Below are 12,747 nucleotides of genomic sequence, written 5' to 3' on the forward strand. Positions count from 1 at the left end.
ACCGGCTAACCAACCCAACGCAACTTGCGGTCTAGACCGGCGAACATGCCAAAGCCGAATACACGCTTCCTCCGAAACATCATCAAGGACACGAATAGCCACAATGCGGCGCTGATTGCCAAGGAAACTGCCGAATCCCAAGCGCGCCTCGAGCAGCTTGAGAGAGCGGGTGAGGAGCGGCAGTTACGTCGCAACGCCGATATTCGGAAGCGCCAGATTGGGGACATTAACGCCATTCTTCTCGACAAGAGGTTGGGACGTAGCAGGAACGGTTCTTCCTCTGGCGCGAGGCCGTCTAGTCGTGAAACTAGATCCGAATCCCGGCGCGACCGATCTAGAAGTCGGCAAAGAGAGAGAGATAGGGACAGAGATAGGGAGAAGGAGAGGGAGAAGACGAGGGATGTTGGCAGGGAGAAGGGCCGAGACAGACGAGCAGGAGAGAACCGGGACTCTCAACGACGCCAAAATCGGAGGCATGAGAATTCCGATACGGATGAAGACGAAAAAAGACGACATCGCTCCCGAAGGCACCGATCGCCTGAGCGGCGACGCTCAAGGTCCCCATCCCGCCGGGAGAGGAAGCATCGGGATCGATCTAGGTCGAGGGATAGACATTCGAAGTCGTCTGGATCTCATCGGGAGTCCCATAGGGGTTCTCGCCGAGATTCTCACAGGAGTCCAGATCGTCCTAGGGAAAAATTGAAAGAGGAGCGCCAGAAGACACCCGAGGAGAACGAGGCTGATCGTATGAGCGAGTCGTCAGATCCCCTGGACGAATTCATCGGCCCTGCTCCTCCTCCAAAGTCGCCTGTTCGTAGGAGGGGCCGCGGCACTATTTCGGCGTTCTCGGGCATCAACGAGCGCTTCGCGGAAGGCTACGATCCGAAACAGGATGTCGAGGTAGATGGCGATGGTGACGACTGGCCCGACGCCCTCGAAGCATATCGAGACCGCCAGAAGCTTCGCCAGGCGCAAGAGGAACGCATGAAATCCGCAGGCTTCACTGACAAGGACCTCCTTCGATGGAAGGACGGGACGAAGGAGAAGACCGAGGCTGACGTGAAGTGGTCCAAGGCGGGCGAGCAGAGAGAGTGGGACATTGGCAAGACATTTGAGGCGGACTAGACTAAAATCGCGAAGTATGGCATTTCACGATTTGTTTTTCTTTTTTCCCTTTTTCGTCGAGACGAATATGAGCATGGCGTTAGGCATCGGACATGGGGCATGGAGCGATCATAAACATTCAGGCACGGTTTTCAATATATGTGCTAAGTCAGCAGACGAACTTTTCAGCAGTAACCATCCTCTCAGGATATCATATAAATGACAACATGGGCAGCATGTCGTCTAGATTCTTCAAACACACTCGATCCCAGTTGTGGTCATCGCTTAACTTCTGATGTACCGTATATTTACAAAGTCACATCTAGGCAACTGAACGGCCATGAAGAAACCGGGATCGCGAGCCGCCGCTTATTGGCGGCATATTGGCGGAAGTGATCACTGGGTCTCGCAAACCAATTAACAGAGATTAAGAAGCACACCTTGCCCATCTTCTGGAAAACACGGAGAGTAAAAGTTCAGGTCCCTAGTTTTATCACGACAACCCCATTTTCCCTCGACGAAGTTTAAAACTTGACTACGTCAGTCCGACCGCTAGTGGAGGCTGTGGAGCATTGAATAGCACACTATTGTTGTCTGACGTCGCCTCAAAACATCCTTGTCGCTTTTGAGACTCCCATTTCCCTCTTAGTCGATGAAATAATCCTATACCAGGGTTTGAAATGTTATTTTGAGACCACATGACCTATCTCCTGAGAGGTACTAAATAAGTATTCTTAAATATAAATTATTAGAGGATATACCTTCATAAAACTTGATCTAAGATATACCCGGTGGCGGCGAGCATCTCTCGATTTAACATTTCAAACCCTGGTATAGGATTACGGCAATTCCATGCTCACACCATCGTCATCGTCCGATGCATCCTGAAGAATAAAAACATGTGTAACCGCCTCGGCGGAGCCACCCGCCTGCCCACCATCTCAGCCATATACGGTCCATACCTGCCAGTCAGGCTCCATCAGTGACCGGACACTCGGGGGCTTTGCGGACCCCATCACGTGGATGCGCAGAGACGGAATCACTGGCCGGACGTTCCAAGATGGGGAGGCAGCTGGGTGCCGCCTGGTTGTCTTGGCGCTAAAATGCCTCATTGAGAGAAAGTTCATGATCCTAATGAATGCCCAACAGCATCTATTTACGAAGTACAGCTCGTGTTTATTCCCATCGCTAGGCTTTGGGGTTGAGTTTTCTACGTCGAAACGCGGACGGGGAATATCTTGTAGATTATTATGTATGTAACTGGTATTGAGATCAAGAGGAGGCCTCGGTGAATTTTCATTCTGAAGAAAGGGGTGGGAAATAAAAAAAAAAAAAATCGACTGAGGTGGACAAGGACCAGGGGGCGCAAGCACGGCAACCATGCGAGATGGCAAAGTTTAAGGCCGCCGCCCCCGAAAGCGATATTCTCGTTTACCTCGTACTGCTGCTCAGCACAGTTACCATCACCCTGAAGTTGTGAAATAGACCATTACATGCGTCTAACGAAAAAGCCCTCCCACTGCTGCTACCTTTTGAAGCTGTGAGAGCCCCGTGTGAGCCTGCGTGAGGAAGCTCCTGGAGCTTAACACCCATGCTGTTTGGGGAGCTGGAGACTTGGCGTTATCAAATAACGTGGGAGATCGGGGTTGAAGAAGAAGACGATTACAAACGTCAAGCATTCGACTGCTAGGCGTTAGTACATAAGGCGGCGTGGAGCGGGGACACTTTGTACTGACCCGAGCTCCAAGTTCGCGTGGAGGGGTTCAGTGTTACCTCAATGATACATTGTTTTAGTAGGGTGCTAACTATTCACTAAAGGTATTACCTAAGTAACTCTACCCTCTTGCTCAAAGTTGATAAGACGAACCTGGAGCCCCAAGTCCCCAAGTCCCCCAGCCCAAATCCAGCTGTCCCAAGTTAACATCAATTGTCCAGCTTAGCTTTCCGCCCCACCCTCCACCCAACAGTGGTTCGACGAAGCTTGACTTAGGAGTCGTTCTTGGGTGCTTGCTTCTGGTAGACACTCCACTTGTAGTTCTGCTCCTGCCCATTGTATAATTATTCTACCCTCGCCCGCACCTGCTTGATTGAAACCCTCTTTACTATTTTCACGAACCGAAGCAACTCAAATACCACGTGAATCAGTGCAGCTTTGCGGCCTGGCACATTTGAAAACTAATCATCTTAAGCCCCTTCCTAAAACAAGCTCGCTTCCTATTTTGAACGACGGGGTTTTCTCTCTACTAATTCCTTCCCTGCCCCTCACCTCACAACGGATCTCCCCGCTTCTTCTCTTCTTCGACCCACCGCCCACCATCCACCTCTCAACAACACCTCCTTCTTTCCCATACAATCTTCAGAATCGATACCTCGACAATGGCCGAACCCCATAAGAAGAGAATAGCCGTCATGACCTCGGGAGGCGACTCCCCAGGCATGTGCGGCGTCGTCCGCGCTGTCGTCCGCATGGCGATCCACCTCAACTGCGACGCGTACTGTGTCTACGAAGGTTACGAAGGCCTCGTACAGGGTGGCAAGTTCATACGGCAGATGCAGTGGCATGAAGTTCGAGGCTGGCTCTCGGAAGGTGGTACCCTCATCGGTACTGCCCGCTGCAAGGCCTTCTTCGAGCGAGAGGGCCGACTTGTTGCTGCCAAAAACATGATTCTGAACGGCATTGATGCCCTCATCATCTGTGGTGGTGATGGTTCCCTTACAGGTGCCGATAAATTCCGATCCGAGTGGCCCAGCCTCATCGAGGAGCTTGTCCAGACAGGTCAATTCACCCAGGAACAGGTCGACCCTTTCAAGCACCTCAATATTGTCGGCATTGTCGGTTCCATTGATAATGATATGTCAGGTACCGATGCCACCATTGGCGCCTACTCGGCTCTTTCCCGAATTTGCGAGATGGTCGACTACATCGAGGCCACCGCTTACTCTCACTCTCGTGCTTTCGTCATTGAGGTTATGGGCCGACACTGTGGTTGGCTCGCCCTCATGGCAGGTGTTGCCACTGGTGCGGATTTCATCTTTATCCCTGAGCGACCCAGGGGTGATGACTGGCAGAGCGAAATGTGCGATATCATCAGGAGGCATCGAAAGCTCGGCAAGAGGAAGACAATCGTCATTATCGCCGAAGGAGCCCTCGACGCGCAGGGTGAGAAGATTACTCCGGAGATGGTCAAGGACCTCCTGGCCGACAAGAACGGATTGGCCCTGGACACACGCATCACCACACTTGGTCACGTTCAACGTGGTGGAACCGCTGTCTCATACGACCGCATGCTTGCCACGCTCCAGGGTGTTGAGGCTGTCAAGGCCGTGCTCGATGCCACACCAGAGACGCCGACTTGTTTCATCGCTATCAACGAGAATAAGATCGTGCGAAAGAACTTGATGGAGGCAGTCAAGGACACAAAGGAAGTTGCAGCCGCTGTCCAGGCCAAGGACTTTGATAGGGCCATGAGTCTTCGTGACCATGAGTTCTTGGACCAGTACAAGTCGTATATGATGACCACCAATGTCCACATGGATGATGGTGAGAAAGTCCCGGAAATACAGGTAAGCATCCTCCCTCTTATTCCAGGGCCTCTTTGTGATTAGCACATAAGGCTACATTCCTTTCATATTTTCATTTTATACCATTGTGCTAATTCCTTGTGCTTGTGCTGTAGAGGATGAAGATTGCCTTCATCAATGTTGGTGCTCCTGCTGGAGCTATGAATGCGGCTATACGTGCCGGTGTGGCTTACTGTATCTCCCGAGGCCATGAACCCATTGCTATCCATAACGGGTTTGCAGGATTCGCTCGGCACCACGGCGATAAGCCCATCGGCGCTGTCCGCTCGTTCGATTGGCTCGAGGTCGACAGCTGGGCAAGCAAGGGTGGTTCTGAGATCGGGACGAACCGAGAGCTTCCGGCCGATTCGGGAATGGAGACGATTGCGAACCTCATTGAGCAGTACCGCTTCGACGCCCTCTTCCTCATCGGTGGCTTCGAGGCATTCCATGCCGTCTCTCAGCTTCGTGCGGCCCGTGACGAGTACCCTTCTCTGTGCATCCCCATGTGCATCTTGCCCGCTACCATCTCCAACAACGTTCCCGGAACCGAGTACTCCCTTGGATCTGATACTTGTCTGAATGAATTGGTCAACTACTGCGACAAGATTAAGCAATCTGCTTCGGCCACGCGGCGTCGGGTGTTTGTTATCGAGACGCAGGGTGGCAAGTCGGGTTACGTCGCTACGCTTGCGGGTCTTACCGTCGGCGCGTCAGCAGTCTACACGCCCGAGGAGGGTATCTCACTTGACATGCTTGCGGCCGATGTCAAGCACCTCAAGGAGGTCTTTAAGAAGGACCGTGGCCAGTCTCGCGCTGGCCGACTTCTCCTGGTCAACGAGAAAGCTAGCAAGGTGTACACGGCCAAGCTGATTGCGGACATTATCCGAGAGGAGGCCAACGAGCGGTTCGAGAGTCGAGACAGCATTCCCGGCCACGTGCAGCAGGGCGGTGTCCCGTCGCCCATCGACCGTTGCCGCGCGGTCCGTCTTGCCATCAAGTGCATCGAACACCTGGAATCGTTCGGTCGTCGTGCGCAGAACAAGGTCAAGCATGACCCTTACAGCACCGTCGTTATTGGCATCAGGGGTGCGAGTGTCGTCTTTACACCCGTGGCTGAACTCGAGGAGACGGACACAGACTGGCCCAACCGCAGGCCCATTACGTCCCACTGGGCCGGGCTCAAGGACATTGTCGATGTCCTAGGCGGTCGCAACCCTTACCCCAAGCCTGAGCATAAGCTTACGGGTCTCAAAGCGAAGGATACGAAAAGGGGCCTTAGGTAAACAAGACACGGAAGCTGCGGGGCAGCAGGAGGCTGTGGGACTGGAGGAGGAGCACCAGGAGGCCGAGGAGGATCAGGAGGATGAGCAAGAGGAGACTCGACCAGAACCTCGAGCTCAGATTAGACCAGAGAGGAACAGGTGGATGGTATGGTGGAGTAGTTGCCAAGATTGGGCGTACAGTACCTGCACGATGACATGATGGAGAGAAGCTCTAGAAGAGTTGAGATGATTCTCTTTTTCTGTTTCTACCTGTTTTTATCTTTTTGTTTTGTTTTTATACAGAGCCAATTTGGCAATCTCGATGGGTCGGGAAACCAGTTTTCGGGCGGCGGGAAGTAATCTGGCGTTGAGAAACGAGGACTACACGTAAATACATAGATACATTTCGAGTTGCGAGCTTCCCGAAATGACGATTCAATCGAAATAGCCTAATACGATGGTCAGGTATTAAGATCAAATGCAGTTCACAATTCACAGTTCACCACACCCATCTCGTTCTTTTTAGGTCTATTTCCCAGTCGATATCTCTCGAATCTCTAAACTAACGAGCTATCCATGAGAAATAAAGACTGACACTCTCTCACATTACATACGACATCATACCACGGAGACAAATATAACAAAAAAGAAAGAGAATTTTAGTCGCTCACAGCAGACGCTGCATCAAATTCTCGATTCGAAAGGAAAAAAAGAGGCGGTTAAATATAGATAAACAAAAAAAAAAAAAAAAAAAAAAAAAAAAAAAAAGGAGATGCTAACTTACTTCCCCACCAAGGGTCGAACTTGGAATCTTCCGATGTACCGTGTATTTACTAGTAACAGTCGGACGCCTTAACCATTTGGCCATGGAGAAACGAGGACGGCAAACCGGCGGCTTATTGGCGTATATGATGCCCTGGGCCTCGCAAACCAATCACCATCGTGTGGCATTGATTGGATGAGAGATGGATCCGGTGTTCCGTGTCGGGCTGCCTGCCAAGACACTGTCCCTTGCGATGTACCTGATGTACACTGCACTTCACACTCTCTGAGGTACCTCCGTACTCCGTGTTCCGTCCACTCGGGCTCATGGACGCAGCCAAGGCATCCATCAAGATGGAACATTTTAGTCCGGTCCAAAGCCAAGGCGCAGTGGAGTCGTGTCGTAAACTTTTGTACTTCGTACCCCCGGAGCGTACCCAAGGTTGCCTCAATCGCTACATTGTACCGCTTGTACCGCGCATGTACTCTTCGGAGTGTACCTCCATCCGCTGCACTATTTCGTAATTGTACTTTGTAATATCCATTATTACCACAACTTGACGATCTTAGTGTGAGTTTGTCCCGTCCCACATGCATATTGGAAAAATTCTACTTTTTCACCGAGATGCATTTCGCTAGCCTTATAGACTCTACACTACTCGAAGCGGCCGAAGCAACGGCTTCTCAGAAATAAAATATTTAAAGCCAGAAAATGGCTCTTGAGGGCTTGTGCGTGTTGTTGCCCTGTGACGCGTACCTGTGCCAATTTAATAAACGGCCCAGCTCCAAGGACAAGAACCCAGTCATGAGACCACAGCAACACTATTATGGCTTGGCTCTTCATAGGGCCTCGTGTAAGTCAAACGACTTCTTCTGCCTCCCCCATGCCTCAACTTCCAAATCGGTGCTACTCCGCCGGACTTCTCAGCTAATGAGCCGCGCCGCCCAGGATCGTCCATGACTTCCTCATCCGGCCCTTGCGACCTCACCTCTTAAATGACTCAGAACCCGTCCAAGCTCTCGGTCTATCCACAACAATACCAAGTAATTACTCCTTACGAACAACTGCACTAGCTCTGCGACTGTTACTACTCAGTACTACTGCTCTAGTGCGCGAACTTATGAAGTAGTGTAGCTTCCAGTTGCACTTTCCGTTTTCCCTTTTGCAAGGATGCGCCTTCCCTGTCTATTTCCCTGCTTTCTCTAGAGCCGAGCTTTCCCCAGAGACCGATACACTAGAACGGAGAATGGTAGTTTGATGAATGATTGATGGATCATTGAGTGGGACAATCTTTGGTGCCCGATCCTCGCTCTGTCGCACATGCCTGCTTCGTTTCCAGTCAAAAAGTCTTGGGGCCAGGCTCATCCCGTCCAAACCGCCCATCCCATCTGCCTCCCCCTGTCCACTTAATACTACACGTTTGCCTTGCCTTGTTTGCTCGGGCTCCCATGTGCAAGGGATATTAATGAAATATTATTTCCTCCTGTTTCTCATTCAAACCCTTTTCTGTCTTGCTGATTGTCAGACCCTCGCATCATAGTCACAACAGACTCACACTCTCACACTCTCACAGCCCATTACTCTTTCCTAATAACCGCCCGTCCCTATTATTGGAAACCTCAGCACTCTGCCTCTCAGCACTTGGCGCTCAGCCCTCCTTCATAAGCATTTGTGCGACTCTCCCCCATCCTACGATCCTCGACTCACGGACATCCGTGTTCATAGCAACGACGACTTATTTTTCCTTCCTCAACTTCACCCCCTTCCCCTTTTTTCTCTCCCTCACCCATCTCCTCAACCCGAAGAAGTCAAAAATATCACAGTCATCGATCCATATTACACAAAGGATTTCGATGAAAGCTGTTGTGTATCCTGAGCTTCACCAGTTGCCCCATCCAGGGGTCACTGGCCCCCTACATCCTCCTGAGGGTGCCGACCGTGTCCTCCATCCTCGCATCCTCGTCCAGCTTACCCGAGTTCAGCTCCAAGTCTCTCCCGAGAACAAGGGCTTCGTCCGCATCCCCGCCCTCGCCTACACCAACGCCGACCATGGCTCCGACGTCCTAGATATCCCCGTGCGGTGGAACTCGCCCGAGCTTCTCCAGTTCTGCGGTTTCACACCCGATGCTGCCGCAAATGTCTACAAGATCTGGGAGGATCGGATGAGTGCCGAAGACTCTGACGGTGTTCTTTCCGGATCTGCCGTCGATGAGTCGCTTGTGGACGTCGCCCTCGACCTGATGAGGACGCCGAGATACGACGAGCTTTACGGCAAAGGCGACTGGACCGGTGCCCTCCGAGAGCTTGGCATCGCCGACGATGTCATCGCCGCCATCATGGACACGCGATACGAGAAAATCCGAAATCTTGGCGACCCTTGCCACTGGGTTCGGGACACTGTCGCCAACAACTACGAGTTCCTGCTTCATCTGAGCGACCGCATCGCCGCTCGCCGCGACTTCCTTCGTGGTATTAGGAACTGCAGGGTCAAGTCGAGGGAGCCCTCTCCTACGGCTAAGGACCCGACGGAGGCTCTCAACGTCACCCCTTACTACGTCCCCGGACCGTTCCATCTCGTTCAAAAGGCGTTTAACAGCGGCGGAAGCCACAGCTACAGTGGATTCCTCGCCTGCCAAGATTCCGAACTCCACCCTACGAACGAGCATTACGTCCACCTGCTCGCCGACAAAGAGCTTGCCGTCGACATGGCTAACTACATCGCATGCCGCAGCCGTTGCAAGCAGGCTGTTCTGATCAAGGCAGCCGTTCCAAACCATTTACTCGACTGGGAGGCCAAGCTCCCCGCCGACTTCCGCGACTGGCAAGGCCTTATTTGGTTCTCGCGCAACCGCCGCGCCAAAGCTCGATACGGCGGCCGACTTCCCAAGTCGCTCGCGCACTACCCCGATATTCCATTTTTCACGGGTCCCTTCTGCGGCATGTCCGAGGAGAGGATCACAGCCCTGTCCAGCTACAAGGACATCCAGCCCTACATTCTCGAGGACGGCATTCCAGCCGCTCAGCTCGTTTTGCAGACCGACGGAGCACGCGAGTTTTGGGGCGACCACATGGCTGAAAGCGTCGTGTTCGATACGATATCAGATGTGGCGAGCGAGCTTGCGCCTCTTATTTCTCGAAAGGACATCAAAGACGAGGAGTGGGAGAGGCGCAAGATGGACTGCTGGAACGGATGGAGGTGGAACCGGAGCCCATCAATGTCATGGGCGATGTAACAACAATAACAACTACAACATCACATTGGCATGCTCATTTTAGTGGCGTTTTTGGGGAGGCGTTATTGTTTTTTTTCTTTTCCTTTCTTTTTCTCCGTCTTTTTTTCCCCTTTTTACTCTCCCTTTCATCATCACTTTCCTTTGTCTCCTTTTTTCTTCACTTTCTCCTTTTGTCTCTAGGCGTTACGGCGGCACATCTTTCGTTTTCTTGTTTCCTAGAAGTGAAAGAAGTGGATTGCACGCGCACAACGCATATAGATAAAAGTACCGGAACAGCATGGTCGGAAACGGATATTGTACTTTTACTCATATCGCATGGAATCTGGTCTGGTTGATACCCGCCCAAGAGGCGCCTATTTTATTTCTTTTTCCACTCAGCGTGTATTCAATAAATCCTATATACAAACAAAAAAGCCTTAAAAAAAAAAATAAAGAAAACCATTAAAATCGGAAACTGACTGAATATGGACACGTAAGAGCTTCCAAATTGGATCAGGTCGCAATCGTTCCAGGACCACTCCCTCGAGCAAGGCTGAACGTTGCTCCGCCACCTTGGGATGCCACCTTTTCAACCTGATATATCGCAAGACGCTCGTACAAGTGGCGCCCAAAAATGGAAATTACACATCTGACTTTCTGATATCATTTTCCCCCTCTCTTAGGTCGTCCAGGCATTCATGTTTGCCCACGCTCCCTCGGCGAAACCTCCGCCGGAGGAAGTCCGCCCTCACTTGAATATGCATCCACCCCCACGGGATGTTTTGGCTCCCTCGGTCGGGCTTGCACAAGTCTATTGTAACTAGTGCGGAGTAATTCAATGTCGTATTGTAAACTACTTTCGTCCACCTGCACCTCCACTGCACGATTCCTCCACACTGCGGAGCCAGTTTAGCGGTCCCCAGCTGCCACGCCAGTGGGGGGAATTATCGATTAGATCGCCGATATCGCTGCCGTTACTTGACTCCTTCCTTGATGATGACAATTCGTTATGAGTCAAAGGGAAGCAGACGGAGTGACTCTAATACTCTCGTAGCAGTCTTGAGATGCGGCCTTATTCCTAGCATTTACGTGATCGGTTTTTGGCCAAAATAGTACGGTTGGTGGAACTTTGCTCTTTGAAACTGGGAGTATTGGAACCAGGGAGTTCTAGAAGTGTTGTATCCGGACCAGCGGCGCTCGTTCGAGATGGCATAATCCGAGGAATGGAGAGCTTGGAGAGAGCTTGAGCTTGCGTTACATTTTGGCACGCGGGGCAGATGGACCTCGTGCTGGTTCCTGCCGGCCCTGTCTGTCGGCGCGCGTACATGTTTGTACCATTTCGGCTTGTGGTTCCTCTTCTCGGTCTCTACCTCGTGGGCGTGGCATGACTATGTCTCTCGGTGAGCTACTAATGGCTGGATATCGTTGTCCACAATCGATCGATGGACCGAGCTGGCGGGTAAATACCCTAGCTCCCGCAACGTACGTGCCAACTCTTCCCAGTCTTCTCCGGTCGTGCGGTCCTTGGTCGGAAAGCTTGATCTGCAGCTCTATTATGGAGAGCCGAGGTTCATGTTCCTGGGGCTGAGTTATTGAGTTGGAGAGTCGGTCCATACGACGATGGCTATCGAACAAGGCGTGGTTTTTCGTACGAGGCAGGATGACGATGCGTCCAAAAGCCCGGAGGGAATTCCCTCATCATCTCGGAACCCGTGTTCGATGGAATGGGCATGAGACTCCCAGCAGGACGTCTCGAAGCCCCAATCACGATTAGGAAACCGATTTTATTGGCATGCCTTCATGTGAGTTCCAGTCTCTTCTTGCTTCGGGAGAGACGTGGACCGTCTTGTCATGGTGATCTCGCCCGTGTGCTTGATCTAGTGGCGGAGAATGGCCTTGGAAGGATCTCAACTTTTTGGAAAGCACCTAAGGCTGTCAAGGTGGACCAATATTTGCTTCCGTTTTCTCCGAGAATGGAATATCCTCTCCTGAGAAACGAGGAAGGCGTGAGGAAGTTGTCTCGTCACTACACTTGCGCCTTCCTGTCTTCCCATGCCAATCTCCGAACCTAGAATAAGCCTTGTAGACTAAATTTGGGGCCAGGATTTCCAACAACAAGAACCTGCGGAGGTCTGTAGTCGTCATCGCTTGAACTTCTGGGATCTCCAATGGGACTCGCTGGGTTCGAGACACATAGCGGTCTAGAACCCCTTTTTTTTTCCTCCCCTTTTTGGGGTCTTTTTGATCCCTTATTTCCCCTCCTCTCACCGCACATTGATTCTCTCAAGTAGACTTTCTAACTTTAATCATCGTCTTAGGTCGTGGAGCCTGTGCTTATTGTGTGTATGAACTGGCCACACACGATCCTAGCTTTGCTACCCCTAGACACAGATATCAGAGAGCCATGTGATGAGCTGAGATCTCGTCAATGTATTATATCTCTGCCTCTAGATCCCTACAAACAACCTTCCTTGGTGAGTGACACCGAGAGGCGCTCCATGACACATACGTATGGCCCAACGGGTAGGGTCAGAACGCAGTTCCGCGTCAAGCTCCCTGCAATTCACCTGCGGTGATGAATATACTCTCTCAAACCCGACGGACAATCTTCTACTTCGTGCTTTTGTTTCGTATCTGGGAGCTGCATTTAATGGGATATCACTTGTTGTCTCGTTTCTTCCTTTCCCGGAGTAGTCCGGCTAGCTCAAGCCCTGGGTTGGGAAGCACTCATTAAACCTTCTTCTCCTTCCTGGTATTTTCTGAAGTCCTTTGCGACGCCTTGACTCTAGCTGACGGCTCACCTGGAGATCTTCATGTTGTCTAGATAAGTTAGCCGTCTTGG

General features: G+C 51.5%; 1 protein-coding gene and 2 pseudogenes across 1 annotated transcript; all 3 read left to right on the forward strand.

Annotated features, from left to right (window-relative positions):
- Window positions 1-45: 45 nt before the first annotated feature.
- Window positions 46-1,125, forward strand: SAPIO_CDS9853 (annotated as a pseudogene; the record flags this gene model as incomplete).
- Window positions 1,126-3,480: 2,355 nt separating this feature from the next.
- On the forward strand, window positions 3,481-5,951 carry SAPIO_CDS9854 (6-phosphofructokinase; the record flags this gene model as incomplete). The annotated part of the gene is made up of 2 exons (XM_016791149.1): window positions 3,481-4,668; window positions 4,782-5,951. The coding sequence occupies 2 exons, from the start codon at window positions 3,481-3,483 to the stop codon at window positions 5,949-5,951; spliced, it is 2,358 nt and encodes a 785-aa protein (XP_016638993.1).
- Window positions 5,952-8,546: 2,595 nt separating this feature from the next.
- On the forward strand, window positions 8,547-9,926 carry SAPIO_CDS9855 (annotated as a pseudogene; the record flags this gene model as incomplete).
- Between the last annotated feature and the right edge of the window lie 2,821 nt (window positions 9,927-12,747).

This window comes from Scedosporium apiospermum (genome assembly GCF_000732125.1).
Source record: "Scedosporium apiospermum strain IHEM 14462 chromosome Unknown SEQ_SAPIO_0154, whole genome shotgun sequence".
NCBI classification, from domain to species: domain Eukaryota; kingdom Fungi; phylum Ascomycota; class Sordariomycetes; order Microascales; family Microascaceae; genus Scedosporium; species Scedosporium apiospermum.